Here is a 15,027-nt window from a genome sequence, read left to right as displayed (position 1 = left end):
GTTGACAACTAGCGACTAAAGGTGTTGTAGGTTTCTCACCATTCAGCTATGCTCTTGTGAGAACGGATAACAGAGGTCTCGATGTCAATTGGGTGATACCTCATCCCCCTCAGCTCCAGAGTCTCATCAAGAGAGCCCACCACATAGAGGGCGTCATGACGCTCTGAGACACACAAACACCCACAGTCAGACTGTTCAGTTTACGTTTTGATACTAGAAAATACTTAAACTAGCTTTCCGTGGAAAGATTGCAGACTTTAAGTTAGACTAAGCATTGGTCACTCACCTCCGCTGGCATCGGTCAGCTCAGTGCGCCGCAGGAAGCCCAGGTAGCCGGTCCTTGCCCAGACTGTCTGAGTGTCCCCGAAGCTCAGCTTGGTGTTGAAGTGGTCAGCATGCAGCGCCTCCTCCCCATAAACTGTGTAGTATCCTGTGGCATTGTGGGGACTGCTCACCCAGATCTGATACACAGATTAGTTACAATTGGTGACTGTTACATTCAGAAGCACACACTTTGCTCTTTCTTCTGGTCAAAGTTCTGAGGCGCTACAAACCCAATATGATGAGTCACAAGCTGCGTATTCCTCATGCTGATCCCATTAAAAGGTATCAAGTATAAAATCGGTGCCAAATCAACATACAGATCTATTTGTTGTGGTGACCTCTTGAAATAAGGGAGAAGCTGAAAGTACCCCCTGCAAACTTGTTCCAAAAAAAACCAAAAGCTAAGTAAATTAATCACATTAACATTGAACTGCTGTCCAGCCTAAAAGGTCACTTTGTGTAGCTTTTACACAAATTTCAGCAAGATGTTTTAAAAAGCCGCATTGATATGTAAATAGACATTTGCTTCTACTGTGCTGAATGAATTCTGCTGCTAAAAATAAAAAAACAAAACACCTTAACTCTAAGATGTTTTTAGGTTATTGCAGAAAGCGACTGTAACCTGCTTTAAAGGGGACTGAATAATAAGTGGTTTTTCTTATTGTCTAGAGGTTGCCTTGGAGAGTGGATGGACTGAGGGACTTCACCGAGGTCTAGTATAAGATAAATATGGATTATTTTAAACTGTGAATCATCCAAATCCAAATCTGGAGATGGAAACAAGCACAACAGGTTCCCTTTAAGCACACAGAAGACTGACTGACTGCTCTGCTCTCTTAAAAACCAACTCACCTCTCCTAGATGGGAGTCTCCCAAGGGTCCTTTAGTCTCCGTGTTTGCAATGATGACTTTTACGCCAGGAAGGATCTACAGCAGCAGACAGCCAGGACTCAAATTAACAAAAAAAGCCCTGGAAGCAGCAGCGTTACACATGATGTTGCTGTGTTTCAGTTCTTAGTTTTAAATTAGGCCGTACCTTTCCAGACTCCATCAGTGGCAGGCTGTGCGGTGACCCTCTCTCAACCAGGCGAACCCTGAAAAGACAAAGTGAGCAACGTCATATCAACTGTTTTTGTAAATATGACACGTAAATAAAGGAAAGAAAAAAACTTTGAGTACTAATTAGTTCAAAGTCGGGTCATGTTTTAAATGTATATGAATGCAGACTGTCACAGTGGTCCCACCTATCGTGTCGTAGTGCTCTCATGTCCACATAAACTGTGGTGGGATCTGGTCCAGCTGTACCCTGGGAAAAAAAAGAAAGAAACAAGCAGATCCAGATATGAGTCAATAACGTACGTGCTACAGCTGTGGCATTAACGCTGCATGTTGCTTAAGTGGAGTGGGGTTTGGAAGCTGATTATGAAACTACTGCTGACAAAGCAAGGGGCAGCCAGAAGCCAACCAGCCAGACTGCGATAGTTAGGCAAAACCTTGGCCATGTAAACACAAATACCTCCATCACCTGCTCTGTGGGAAAACCTGGAACATTTATTTAAATTCTAAATAATAATGCTTATAAAAAATGACTCAACAAAGTCTAAACATCATTTGTTTTGATTAAAAATCAAAGTACTTCCGTGCAGCTGAATTCTAAGTGATTCATTTTTCAAGTGCTGATTACAGCTGTCAGATATAGATCCCTTTGTGTGGGATTTGTCATCATTACTGCTGTGAGACTGGTCACAACAAATTATGTTTTCCATCACTCGCTTTGCCAGTCTACAGCCAGAGCACAAGCCAGCAATGAGTCGCTGCACTGAGGTCTGTGAGTCACAGCCAAACACAGAAAGCAGGATTCAATTTACTAAGCAGAGCACGTCTACCTGAACGACCACCTGTGAGTAACATAAAGGTTCCTCAGAACATACATAAGTAATTCATTAGTCTATATACTGAAAACAAGATAAAAACAAAATATGGTAAATTTTAAATATGTTCAAAAAGCTGAGAAACATTTATATATCCTAAAAACTGAATAAAAAGACACACAAACAATTATGCCCTGTTAGTTTGTATAATATTGTGGATTGAAGTATGAAAGTATGACATAAACTCTACTGATTATACCCTAATTTACTGAGTCGCAGCAGAGTTCATGCAGCCAGCTCATTGTATAATGTGTGGATCATGTATATCTAAACCTGCTGTAGAGCAACGATCAGGAGCCAGCTGATAGAAGCAGGACTCGGCTGAAATAAGTAGCAATACAGAAGCTGAAGCTCATCGGGAAGAGGAAAAAAATGAGCTAAGTGCTGAAAAAAATAGTGAACTGTGGCTAAGCATGACAAAACTTCATGCAAAATAAATGACAAACGTGAACACACAGGAACAGACAGACCAAGCAGCAGAGCAAACAGCCACTCTTATCACACAGTACCTGCTCAGCCAGTTTCCCTAACCTGTTGGGCTGACAGGACAGGGCAGGACAGATAAATAAAGAGATATATGTGTATGTATTCAGATACGTGGACAACTCTCATACACACTCAGACACACACATAAATCATCAGGGACTGAAAAAAACAATAAAACTATAAAATAAAAGAACAAGACCAAAAACTGACAAAAGCCAAAGTCAAAACATGACTTATTTCACTGTTTTTATTTACTGGAACTAAATGTAAGATGAACCATTGCACTTTCTAAACTCTTCCTTAACATGCAGTGAGCTGGTAAATCAAGGCCTTGTATTTCACCCTCTAATTATCTAATAAAATAGTTTAATTTAATAAAAAGTTTTAAATGCCCCATTTTTTCCAATTAAAATGTTTTGGCTTGTGTGTACAGAGCTGCACTGCAGGAAAAATAACGAGCTAGAAAAAATAACCAGCCAGTTAAATAAACGAGGAAATGAAATCCATCGGTTAGAGATAAAATAAACAAAGCTGTCTGCAGAGACACAAAACAACTGGACTGTGTAGCAGTTTTCTAATCGAATCTTAATTTTTGATGGATTTATGATGAATTCTAATTAACCTTTTCAGTTTCTTTACATCGATACATCAATAAATACATCGATAAACCCTTTGCACGCTCCTTGTTGTCTTTTATTCTTCTCAGCTAATGCAAGCATTCACAAACTTTCCAAGTTTCACTAACATTCAGGCTTTTATGAAGTGCTGTCAAACCGACACCGCACAAGAATTTCATTAACATCTGGCTGAATCTTTGCCCAGATTCATGGCCTGCTTTGGCTCTAAAAACACTGACATTCATTCATTCTGGACTTTTCCCAGCCCTCCCCCTTTCGCTTCTAATGTTCCTTGTCCAGTGGGCCTACCTGCAAACAGATCGCTACGTTCACCCTGCAGCCGAAGGTGGTGCTCACAGCTCTCGGTGAAAGCCCCAGGTCTTTGAAGATCTTCGAGAAGGACTGAGTGAGGGCTATGCGGGGCCTTTCCTCTGCTACCACCATGCAGGTACGCACACAGGACAGGTTCACATTTCTCAGCTGGATATGGGGGAAAAGAAGATCAGCATCAGCAAAACCTACGAACTTGAGAGTGAAAAGATTATTTTGGGCTTTGCAGAAAAAAGGAGAAAAATAGTTTCTGTGTTCTAATATTAATAATTATTTTTATTAGGCATCTATTAGACCACAGACAGACCAGTCTTAAGTGCTGCAGACAGTAATCACAGGCAGACACGGAGCAGTGAAGTGCTTCACCATTGAGTACCCTCACTTTGTCTTGATAATTATGGTGCTGGTGCAACAGCACCGCAGGGAAAAGGACTATTTGAAGAGAATCACTTCAATTTTGTGCAAGAAAAACGCTGTGGTTTGTTGTTTCCCCTCAGTGACACTGTTCAACAGCTGAAGAGACAAACTGACCCGCAGTGCTTCTGTCTGTGAACCCAGTCCTTTGGTGCACATCTCCATGACTGAGTACGAGCAGAACGTGACGCGCACTTTGTACTGGCTGACGGCTGCAAGCCACAGAGATGCGTTGCTCTCCAACTCCAGCGGTGGAACCAGGATCGACTGATGGCCCGAGTACACACTGAAACAAGAAGATGCAGGCGAGAGAGTGAACAGGAATCCACAGAAAGAAAAGATAATAATCTGTGTCCAGATTTTCAAATGTTACTGGTGGTCGTTTGTTGAGAGCCCCTACCTGCACAGGCACCAGAGAGCAAAGCCCAGGCCGCAGTACGGGTCCAGACAGATGGCGATCTGCCGGGATGGGTAGAGCTCACACTGCAGCTTAATGGAGCGACACAAGGCACTGGTGGCAGCATGAGACATCTAGAAGAGACAATATGACATAAAAAAAGAAAAGAATGAAGCACAGAGACTGGGTGCTGCAGTAACATTCAGGGATTCATTACTTCACAGCAGACTAAGAGCCTTTTAAGCCTTTACTGTTGTCCTATAAAATCAATCATAACTCCAGAATGTGCTGAAGTTCACCCAGTCGAACATGCCGTTTGTTACTCTTTTTAATCCATCCATCCATTCGCTTCCGCTTATCCTTTTCAGGGTCGCGGGGGGCGCTGGAGCCTATCCCAGCTGTCATAGGGCGAGAGGCGGGGTACACCCTGGACAGGTCGCCAGTCTGTCGCAGGGCCAACATACAGGGACAGACAACCATTCGCACTGTCATTCACTCGCACATTCACACCTAGTGGCAATTTGGACTATCCAATTAACCTATGCCCACAAGCTGCATGTCTTTGGACGGTGGGAGGAGGGAACCCACGCAAACACGGGGAGAACATGCAAACTCCACACAGAAAGACCCCGGCCTGATGGTGGAATTGAACTCAGGACCTTCTTGCTGTGCGGCAACAGTGCTAACCACCGTGCCACCGTGCTGCCCCTCTTTTTAATTAGACTTGCAAATCTGTCAAATAGGACTTCATAGGGGTTTTTTTGTAGTTCATTTCATTTATAGGCAAGTATCTGAATCCAGTTTTTCCAAATTAAGTGTGAACAAGAGGTACAGCTAATGTTAAAATGTCCTGCGACCTGACACTGAATGCAAGCAAAGTGCTTAAAATCAAGGACTTCAAACCTTACTTTCTTTATATACCCTTCAAAAGATCAAATGTGCTTTTTATTTCCTCTTGAGTAGATTGCTGTTGTTAGTTACATGTCTGATAGGTACTAACATCCTGGAAAAAGAGGTTTTAAAGGGGGAAATTAGTCTCCTGATATATATCTCTAAAGATAAGCATTTGCCACCTTTTCTGATAATGATACACTGGATATTTGTTTGCAACAGGATTAATTGCAAAATCTTATTCACGAGTGCCTTAATGGGCTAGCCTCAGATTATCCCCATCACTCTCACATGGTGGTCGTCTCAGGTCATTTGCTTAGGTCACTGGACCAACAGCTCTTCGTAGTCCCAAGATCCCACCTAGAACTTCATAAGCGTTCTCAGTTCCAGCTCTGAAACTTTTGAACATCCTACCCCTCCATTTCAGGGTGTGCATTAACAGGAACAAAAAGAGGCAATATGATGGCAACATGTGAATCTACTGAACCAGACAGTTCCTACAACATACTTTGACCCCTGCCAGGATGCCTGTCGTGGACACACTGAAGTCCAGGTAGGCCAGCATCTCTGGGGTTGGGGGCTTGTACATCTGGGGGCTCTTCTTCCTGGGGAGATCATCTGTAGGACGAAGAACGAGCGAATTAGGAGAATGTTCACTGCAGAAATTGATATTAAGCGTTTGAGTGTGTGTACATAAATTACCAGTGTCCAGCACGGTGGGCCAGCTCTTGATGTCCACAGCAGCAGCAGCTTCTTTGGATTTCAGCAGCTTCGTTATTGCTTGGGTTGTCAGGATGCACACTGACTTGCTGACCTTTACCACAGATAGTAGAATCTTACTACATATGTTGTGTTGCTGTTCACAGTTTTCTATTAGACAGTAAGGCGTTGCTAACAGAGCACAAATACATCTGAAGATCACTGACTTTAATGTATTTTTTAATGCATACAATCCACATTGACTGCCATAAGCACTTGATGTGTCCCCAAACAGCCTCTGTGTTACCTCAACGATCATTTTGACAGTAGGCAGAGTGGTGGCCAGGTTCTGTGGATGTGGCGGTCTGACGGTGACCGGCACACAGCCAGCGTACAGGCAGCCGTAGAAAGTGGCAATCAGGTCAATTCCTGCACATAATGTTTGTTTATATATATTTTTTCTCTTAAAACCAATGGAGTGAGGATGTTTTATAAGGTCAAGAAGCACAGGGCAGCGGATGTTTTTTTTACCTGGCGGATAGACGAGTGCTACGTGGTCTCCAGTGTTCAGGCGTCCCATCAGAGCTGCTGCCACTCGCTCTGCTCGCTTGTGCAGCTGCAGACAGGAAGCTGAGCTGGACACTGTGCCCTGACGAGAAAGCACAAGAGTAACATTTATCTGCACCGTTCTCTTTATTTAATTCACCATCATCAAGATTTATCAGTCCACAAATGTCTAACAAGCTAACGTTCACCGTTGCATTACAACTTTTTTCTTTCCTCTTATGAAAACTTGAGTTGTAGGAGTTTTGCATCACTTTAATGAAGTATCTTTACTCATGACTCACTTAATTAAATTGAATCAGGGTAACTGATAACCCCGAGACAACAATCTTTTTTTGTAAAAAGGTTTTAAACTGAATTTCAAGGACATTTACTGTAATAACACATCAGTGTTACTACCTTTCTTAAGTCAAACCCCAGTATAGACACTACCTTAGCATTGAGAACCAGAAACAGAGGATGGTCTGGAGTGGCCTGAGCTCTCCACTGTAGCACATCCTGAATGTAGAGGAACTAAAGGAAGAAAACACAAGATTAACTACAAAGATATCAAAGTGTCACACAGAAATATCTTGTCTCACTTAATAAATGGTGTTAAATATTGTTGCATAATGGGACAAGGCTGTTTTTGCACATGAATAAGAAACATGTAAGGGGCACATGTGCAGATGATGATTAAAAGGCAAAAAGGTGTAAAGCATGATGGGAAAACAATCTGAGTTATGTGATGCCTGTGTTTTTTGCAGAAGGGAAGGCCATCTCTCAGTTGCATGTACTTCACTGTACAAACGTAGTGTTGAAAACATCGAGAAAAATAAGTCTTGGACCAGAAAAATAAGGCCCACTTAAGATGTAATTCAGAACAAGTTTTGGCAGGCAAATGGCCAAGTTCCTTATATCATGTCTTTGTAACATCCGTGCTGTTCAATTTCCTGACTGAGGTTGTCCAACCAACTGAAGAGCACATAAATCTAGACTCAGATTTCTCCCTCAGGTATGGATCCTTACCTGTGTCTGCAGTGTGTGAGCAGAGGTGTGGCATGGATGAAATGAGGATGACTATCTACCTTACGTGCCTGGTCATTGTCCTCTAGCTGTCCCAAGTCTCTCCCGCAGGCTTGTGCTATCCTCTTGCCTGCCACCAAGTTGCCCACTATCATAGAAGCAGGACCAACCTCTGTCCAGCACAACCAAAGCATCATCATCATACATCTCAGTGAAGTTAGCACCAAAAAATCATTTTATGGCAAACATATTGGAATAATTATTGTTGTGTTTTTGATCTCAGAGTCTGAGGTGTCTTGTGGTCTACCTGGCTGTTTCTGTCTCGGCTTGGGCAGGTTAGTGACGCATGTGTGAGGGCACATAAGGACATTGCAGGGGTGTAAAGCACCCTCCAGGAAGCGCTGCTTGGTCTCAGATATATGGATGCCGCCGAGGGGAGCCTTAGGAAGCGTGTTAGCAGGTACCAGAGCCAGGCAGTACACCCCAACCTGATGGATGCTGTCTATGGCCTGAAAACACATAGTTTTTTTTGGTAAAGTTTGAGATTCATTTATTATTTTATAAACATGTAAATTCAAAAAATACCAAATCAAAACAAAAAATATTGAGGACCTGGAGGACACGGCTCATCCACTGGAAGCTGTCTTCCTCTGAGGCGTCTGGCCTCTGTTCTGCCACTACGACGATCCTCTCGTCGTGCAGTACAGACACAGAAAACACTGCGATCCTGGGGAGCAAAGCAACACCGTCACAAACTGGCTGTCCTGCTCAACAAGAAGTGCAAAGTTTCATAATTTCCATGCCGCTTCCTCCTTTACCTTCCCCTGTACACAAACTTCATGGGCTCCACGGCCAGCGCTGTGGCAACTACGTCATCAGCGTTATGTCTCCGCCCACTGACGACCATCAGTCCATCCATCTTTCCCACAACAAACACAAGGCAGTCCTGGAAAGAGTCACAAAAGTTCATGTGGTGATCCACACAACACATGAGCTCCTGGTGCAAAGAAATCTGAATGCCTCAAAAGGTTTACAGACGTCTTATAAACTATCATCAAACTCTTCATCCAGGAGCTGTCAAGTCCTCAAAGGGAAAACAATTATGCTTTAAACTCGGAAATTAAAAAAACATCACCATTTGTCAAGTGATAATTACACTGGTATGATCATCTCCATGATTTTAACAAATTAAATAAACTCAGGTCAGCTCCATCTTTCACTGGTTTGAAAGTCTATAAACACAAAAGCAATCCTTCAAAATAAAGAGACTCCCGTTTCTTTCTTTCTTTTGAAACTGCTGAATAATCCAATTCAGAAACAGGGAGTTTAGTGAAATATCCTAAAAGAAAAATTAATATTTTAGACTAAAATCAAATGCCATAGCCTCAGAGACCGTTTTCTTCAATTCTGTGAGCACATTAAATTAAAATACGAACAAATACCTGCAACAATTACAGAGATGACTGGTCTTTGCGCATTGACTGGATGGACCCTTTAACTGGGCAATCTAATGTTGCAAGTAGTTAGTTTAGTTAGTAAAACATTTGCATATTTGTTACTAAACTCGCTGTTAACAACCACTAACAAACCATTGAGAGTCTTCCTGAGTAATTTAGAAAATCACAAACCAGAGTAGAGGCAACAAGATGGTAAAACTGACAATATCACATGTAGCGCTTCATGCTGATTATTTCTGACAGATATTAATATCTGTTCTATTAAGCAGAAAAACCCATTATCATTATTTTTATTTTTTTGCTGCCAGAACTGTCACGGTAGTGCTATGAGATCTGAAAGGACAGTTAAAATGTACCTGTGTAAGACAGAGATATCACAAAGCTGTAAGACTGACATTAAATCAAAGGAAGGTTAAAAGGAAATCTAAAGAGGAACTTACTGGCCCTACAAAGCCCAGCAGTGAGGTTCTAGTGAAAGGTCGGCCACTGATCGGGATCCCAGACAGTGTTACAGGGACAGTCTGCAAGAAGATACAACACTATTAAAACCAAATATCAAAACAAACAGATACTGCCTTCAATTAATAGAAGTCCAATCAGATGATGACTTTGGAAATCATAGCGCCATCATTTAATTTTAGTGCTACCAATTAAGAAGATTTTTAGAAATGTGGTGCTATTACACTGCACATATGAAGTGACACTCACGAATAATAAGATTAGGAGAAAAGCGCTGAATCCTTTGTCACACCTGACCACTTACAGAAATAACGAAACACCAACCTCAAAGATGTTCTTGGTCATGCCTGGGAGGCCGTAGTAAGCGACACCGGTGCTGCCTGAGCTCACGCAGATCTCTCCGACCTCGTCTGTCTGACAGAGATAAGGTATTCCCTCGGCTCGCACCACACAGACCAAGGCTGGAAATGCAAAATGGACACAGAAGGATGGGCACAAGGAAGAATGAGTCATAAGGTCAATATTTAAATCGATTCAAAGATCCCGGTTTGCATTAAGCTTTTCAAAAACTTCTATGAAACACTTCAAAAAGTTCAAACAGTAAAATTTGGTAATTGGTAAATTTGGTAAATAATTTCATTTAAGTTGGATGTAGTGATTTATTGGTGATGCCTTTAAAATGTTGTTTTAAAAGAGGCTTTTAAGGTGAATATTTTGCTACAAACACTTTTATATGGTTAGATATTTCAGTGTCAGTATGTACACTTTTTTTTTTTAAAATTCTTGAAAATCTCCTTTTTCTCAACCTTCTTCAGAATCAGTATTTTAGTCATTAACATCAGTAAAATGTTAATAATGTGCATGGTATACTGTACCTCCAGGCATGACCTGTCCCACATCCTGCACTGTAAGAACAGAGAGTTTCTCCTCAGTGTCCACACGGATCACCCCGTGACTCAGCCCACCCATGGACAGCACCGCCTTCCCGGGAGGAGGAACCCCCATTTCTGGAGGTCTGCAGAACACACAGTCATGCTATTACTTAAGCCATACTATCACTTAAATTCTTCCTTTTCTGCTTACGGCAGTCAGACTGAGCCATCTACTGGTGTAGTACAGTGACAGCAGTACTAACACTTAAAAAGAAGATATGAACTGGTTCTGGAGAAATTTAATGACTCTGTGGCTCCATTACATTTCTTAACTCTTGCATATATTTAAATTTGCATTTCTCTCACTAAAAATAGTGCCAGCTTTTCTACTTGAAGCATTTTCTTCCCTCCCAATCCGTCTGGCATCATAATCCTCCTCCAAAACTGAGCTTCACAATCAGCAGAAAGCTGTGAGACTCTACAGTCTGCGCTGTGATCAACAGAACAAATCTCCCTTCCTCCCTGCAGGAACCAGCTGATGTTGCAAGCATGGTGTGACATAACAGCAGCACAGAAAGGCAAAGAGGCTGCTTTTGTTCTCGTCAGGTGCAGTAATGGAAGCGCACCTGCGGATGGCGACAGTCATTGCTTCTGAAGAGCTGGCACATGGACAGATCACCTCAGGTCGCAGCCCACGTGACTGAAACACGTTGAGGAAGGCATCGCAGGAGGATATCGACCCTGGGGTAACACACACGTGCACACACACACACACACACACACACACACACACAGAGCACCAGGCAGACAAACAAAGCAAATCAATAATAATTTCTTGGGACTCCAGGGTGTTGTTTTATTAAATGAGCCTCTGCAGATGGACTCACATGGGTTAGCTCCGTCAGCAACGATAAGCATTCGCAGTGAGCTCAGGCTGATGTCTCTCTGGTCTCTCTGGGCCAGCAGAGACCAGTGCATGTCCCTCGACTTCACCACTGCTACCCGAGCTGCACGGGGGACACAAAGACAAAAACAATGACCGACACAATCATGACCTCTGTGGTCCAGTTTGACAAGATCATAAAACCAGCAAGGAGCGACGCAAGCTGACTCAGTCGCCAACAGATGATTGAGCAGAGCTGTGGATCAATTTTATTCAGGGCACACAACCCCAGAAATCAATAGGTCCAACAAATTATCTCTTTAATCCATCCACTCGTGTCAAACGTGCACTGAGAATCAAAACAGTAACAAGCAGGAATAAAATCTGGTCTTCTTAACAATAAAACACCTCAAGTGTATCTTCCCTAAGGTAGCTTCTTGTGAAAAATGTGCTCTGTCCTCGTTTTCCGAATTAAACAGCAACAAAAAAAGATCTAAATTCCTTACTAACCCTAAATAGATGGACTGACCCTTACCTTTATATGTGTGAACCTTCATTATCCAAGACAGAGGGTTGACTTTCATCAGGGAGTAGGGAATGCTGATCACATGCATCCGATTCATGACGCTCTGCCAGGAGAGCAGTAAGCATTGAGATGAGCTCCAATATATGCCAGAAATGCATCAAAACTAAATGAGGCCACTGTAAACACGCTGCAGGTTATGATTTTATCTGCCAAGAGTACAAAAATAAGCCTGTTTATACACGTAACAACAAATCACGTATGACCTAAGGCACCGGGAATTCTCAGGCATGTTTGAAAGCAGTCAATCAAAGCTGGGATGTCTGTGTCAATGGAAGCAGCTTTATTTTTCACAGGTTTGAAACTCCTCAGTGGTTAGATAAGATGCTTTTTCCCCCCATCATTAGTTTGAATGCATTTACATACTGATAAAGGCCTCAGTGGGAAGCCGGTTAGATAAGTTTCAGTTTTTATCTGCAAACTGAGCTCAGATCTCCTCCATTTCTCATTATATAACCGCCCCATTAGCTCTACTAGAGGTCTGGAGACTACTTACAATGAGAACACCGTGCCATAATCCTGCTTCTCTCTTGAAGTCCAGGACGTTGGTTATCGTCTCACCTACAAATAAAAAAAGGAGGATTTTTCAAGGTTAGGAGCACAACACAGTTACATAAGTTTCTGTAATGAAGAGTAAATTCTGACTGTAGCAGCAGTGGTTTGAGTAAGCCAAATTAAGTTACAGAAACAGATCCGGAGAGTCTCTGGGGGTTGCTGGTGCTGTTTGCAGTTACTCAGAACAAAAGTAGGACACTAGAAGAAAGGAGCTACTTTATGTTCTCTTTCTTTTTAAGCAGACCTGACCCAGGTATGATGGAAGGAACGCAACCAACTGAGCAGCTGCATTTATCAAATGAGACTGTATTTACACCTAAAAGGGTCTCAGAGCAATTCTCCTGCCAGCACCAACTGAACTTTCTCCATGTCGGAAGAAGTGATAAATGATGGAGGGAAAAATTGCAGAAACAAAGTATGACCAAAAAAGTAAATTAAGATTCCTCCTCACCTTCAGTGTAGCCACAGGCCTGCGTGAGGGCATGACAGTGAGCCAGCATGGCTGAATGGGACACTGTGATTCCCATGGTGCTCCCTTCTTTGCTGGTTTTATACTAGATGTAAGAAGCATAAAGGGGAAAAAAACAGTTTCATTAGCAAAAAAGGATCTGGTAAAAACAAAAACTGCCTAATAAGTTGAATAAGTAAAAAACAAATCCAGTAAAAACCATCGCGTCACATCCTTTGATTAAACCCCACTTACTTCTATGTAGGCAATGTCGTTACTGGCTTCCCGTATTGGAGGGTGCCAGTCTTTTGGAGGCTTCACAACATGTTTTCCATCTGTCACAAACCACAGCAACCGCGGCCAGCCTGCAGAGACAGAGACATGAAGTCATCTCAAACCAAATGAAACTATGCACACACAGTCACAATGAAAACAAAACAGGCCGTACCTTTGAAAGTGGCAACCTCCCCCGTTTGTGCTTTGGGCAGGCCTTTCTGACAGGCGTCAGTGGTCAGTGCCAACGTGACGCCGCAGCTGCCCAACAGAAAGCCGATCTGTTGACTTCCCGCATCCTGGGGGAGCAAAGAGAGTATCTGTCAAAACGATCAACTACTAAAAACAGAAAAATTCAAAATAACTTTGAGAAAGGATGCGCCGAGGGAATGTGGGAATTGCTAATGGAGTGAAAACAAGGGCAATGACAAGAAGAAGAAGAAAACAAAGAAGAAGAAGAAACCTCAGAGCATCACAGCAGCATCAAAGCAGCAGCAGGTGAGCAAGCGGAGTGACGGCCAGTCACTATTAAAAACTCTACTGCTGTGCATCAAAGCCAGACTGTAGCAGGAATGAAACCCGAGATCTGACACACGCTCGCTGCTATTTGATTGGCTGTGCAAATTAGCTTATAGCTAAACTCGTGCTGTGCAAAGTGCGCTGCTCAGAAAAGCAAAAAAAAAAAAAAGGTGGGAGACACAAGATGGGTGGGGAGAGACGGAAAGAAAGAAGAGGAGGGTAATAGGAATAAAGAGAGGGACACAACGAGAGGACGAGGAATGATAGGAGCTGACAGAGTGAGCAAATGAGCGTCTGACTCCTGAGAACAGTTGGCCTGTGATCTAATATTTTGACTAGAATAACACATCATTTCACCTCACTCAAATCTCATTAATTACAGCACAGCGTCTGCCAACAGCATGCTTATAAAGGGCAATCACGAACAGGCATTAATATTCAGGCTGTGCAACTAATATGGATAAATTTAGATCGGGTTGAGCTGATGGATGCTCTGGGAACCGCAAAACATCATAAGCTAATACTCCGCATTTAAACATTTAAGAGATCAGATTTACAAAGATGTGATTTAGCATAAGGAACGTCAAAGAGAGTGAAGATTAGCACTGAATCAAAACTGCATCTGACTTAAGTACGTCTCTCATGTAAACACTTTGAGGTCAGATGTCCAGTAGGGGTCAGTAAAACATCAAAATTCACACATTCCCAGGAGACCCTCATTGCTTTACCTTTCTGGTCAGCGGCACTTCAATAGGTACAGGTACGAGCTCCGCCAGGAGACAGCCGTAGAAGGCCACCATGAACATCACCGGATCATTGTTGGGGAAAACAAGTGCAACCTGCAGGTGTGTTCAAGACATGGTTACAATACACCAACATTACTGTTTTAATAGACAGTATTGTGGACTGGCGGTGACACTAAACATGTCATACAAATAATAAAGCGCTTGCTTTCTGCAAGGCTTTAAAGTTTAAGAAATCATTGCTTTCTACCAGAGAGTTAGTTGACAACTCCAGCTTCACAACAATAATATTTATATTTTCAATAAATCCTTGGTTCTAGTCAACAGTCAGTTACTCTATCTTGGCTTGGGTCTGTTTTCTGTTCGCTGTAGCCCCCATTAAACGTGAAACTGCTGTTTTTGCATCAGACAAAAATCACACATGCACCATCTCGCACCAAAACAAACAGGCATCTCAACCAGCCTCCCCCATCTTTTTAGATTATTTTAGACCAGAAAAAAAGTCCAGCCACAATGATTAACCCAAGCAAGTCAACTAGACCCAAGCCGAGCCGTTTTTGCAGCTTTCCTCTGCTCA

The 15,027-nt window shown here is 42.5% G+C and overlaps 1 protein-coding gene across 10 annotated transcripts in view; it reads right to left on the bottom strand.

The window, feature by feature from the left end:
* LOC146500812 (disco-interacting protein 2 homolog A-like) overlaps positions 1-15,027 on the bottom strand; it is an 87,784-nt gene that overhangs the window by 2,086 nt on the left and 70,671 nt on the right. For 6 of the 10 annotated variants that reach the window (XM_085136507.1, XM_085136510.1, XM_085136513.1 and 3 more), the window contains 29 exons: positions 14,436-14,546; positions 13,364-13,487; positions 13,171-13,280; positions 12,919-13,021; positions 12,409-12,473; positions 11,865-11,958; positions 11,334-11,453; positions 11,073-11,187; positions 10,450-10,589; positions 9,899-10,035; positions 9,556-9,636; positions 8,477-8,604; positions 8,271-8,385; positions 7,966-8,167; positions 7,721-7,830; positions 7,086-7,166; positions 6,621-6,738; positions 6,397-6,518; positions 6,093-6,204; positions 5,899-6,008; positions 4,503-4,633; positions 4,220-4,388; positions 3,668-3,838; positions 2,765-2,794; positions 1,569-1,630; positions 1,361-1,418; positions 1,177-1,251; positions 287-461; positions 40-163 (listed from right to left, as the gene is read on the bottom strand). In XM_085136507.1, coding sequence (XP_084992633.1) covers positions 40-163; positions 287-461; positions 1,177-1,251; positions 1,361-1,418; positions 1,569-1,630; positions 2,765-2,794; positions 3,668-3,838; positions 4,220-4,388; positions 4,503-4,633; positions 5,899-6,008; positions 6,093-6,204; positions 6,397-6,518; positions 6,621-6,738; positions 7,086-7,166; positions 7,721-7,830; positions 7,966-8,167; positions 8,271-8,385; positions 8,477-8,604; positions 9,556-9,636; positions 9,899-10,035; positions 10,450-10,589; positions 11,073-11,187; positions 11,334-11,453; positions 11,865-11,958; positions 12,409-12,473; positions 12,919-13,021; positions 13,171-13,280; positions 13,364-13,487; positions 14,436-14,546 — 3,293 coding nt within the window. The remainder of the gene's footprint in view (positions 1-39; positions 164-286; positions 462-1,176; positions 1,252-1,360; positions 1,419-1,568; positions 1,631-2,764; positions 2,795-3,667; positions 3,839-4,219; positions 4,389-4,502; positions 4,634-5,898; positions 6,009-6,092; positions 6,205-6,396; positions 6,519-6,620; positions 6,739-7,085; positions 7,167-7,720; positions 7,831-7,965; positions 8,168-8,270; positions 8,386-8,476; positions 8,605-9,555; positions 9,637-9,898; positions 10,036-10,449; positions 10,590-11,072; positions 11,188-11,333; positions 11,454-11,864; positions 11,959-12,408; positions 12,474-12,918; positions 13,022-13,170; positions 13,281-13,363; positions 13,488-14,435; positions 14,547-15,027) is intronic. The other 4 variants (XM_085136509.1, XM_085136511.1, XM_085136508.1 and 1 more) reach the window with 3 other exon arrangements.

This window comes from Neolamprologus multifasciatus, chromosome 16 (assembly GCF_963576455.1).
Source record: "Neolamprologus multifasciatus chromosome 16, fNeoMul1.2, whole genome shotgun sequence".
In the NCBI taxonomy this organism is placed as follows: Eukaryota; Metazoa; Chordata; class Actinopteri; order Cichliformes; family Cichlidae; genus Neolamprologus; species Neolamprologus multifasciatus.
The sequence above is the reverse complement of the archived record's forward strand: the minus strand, read 5'-3'. Positions and strand labels throughout refer to the sequence as shown.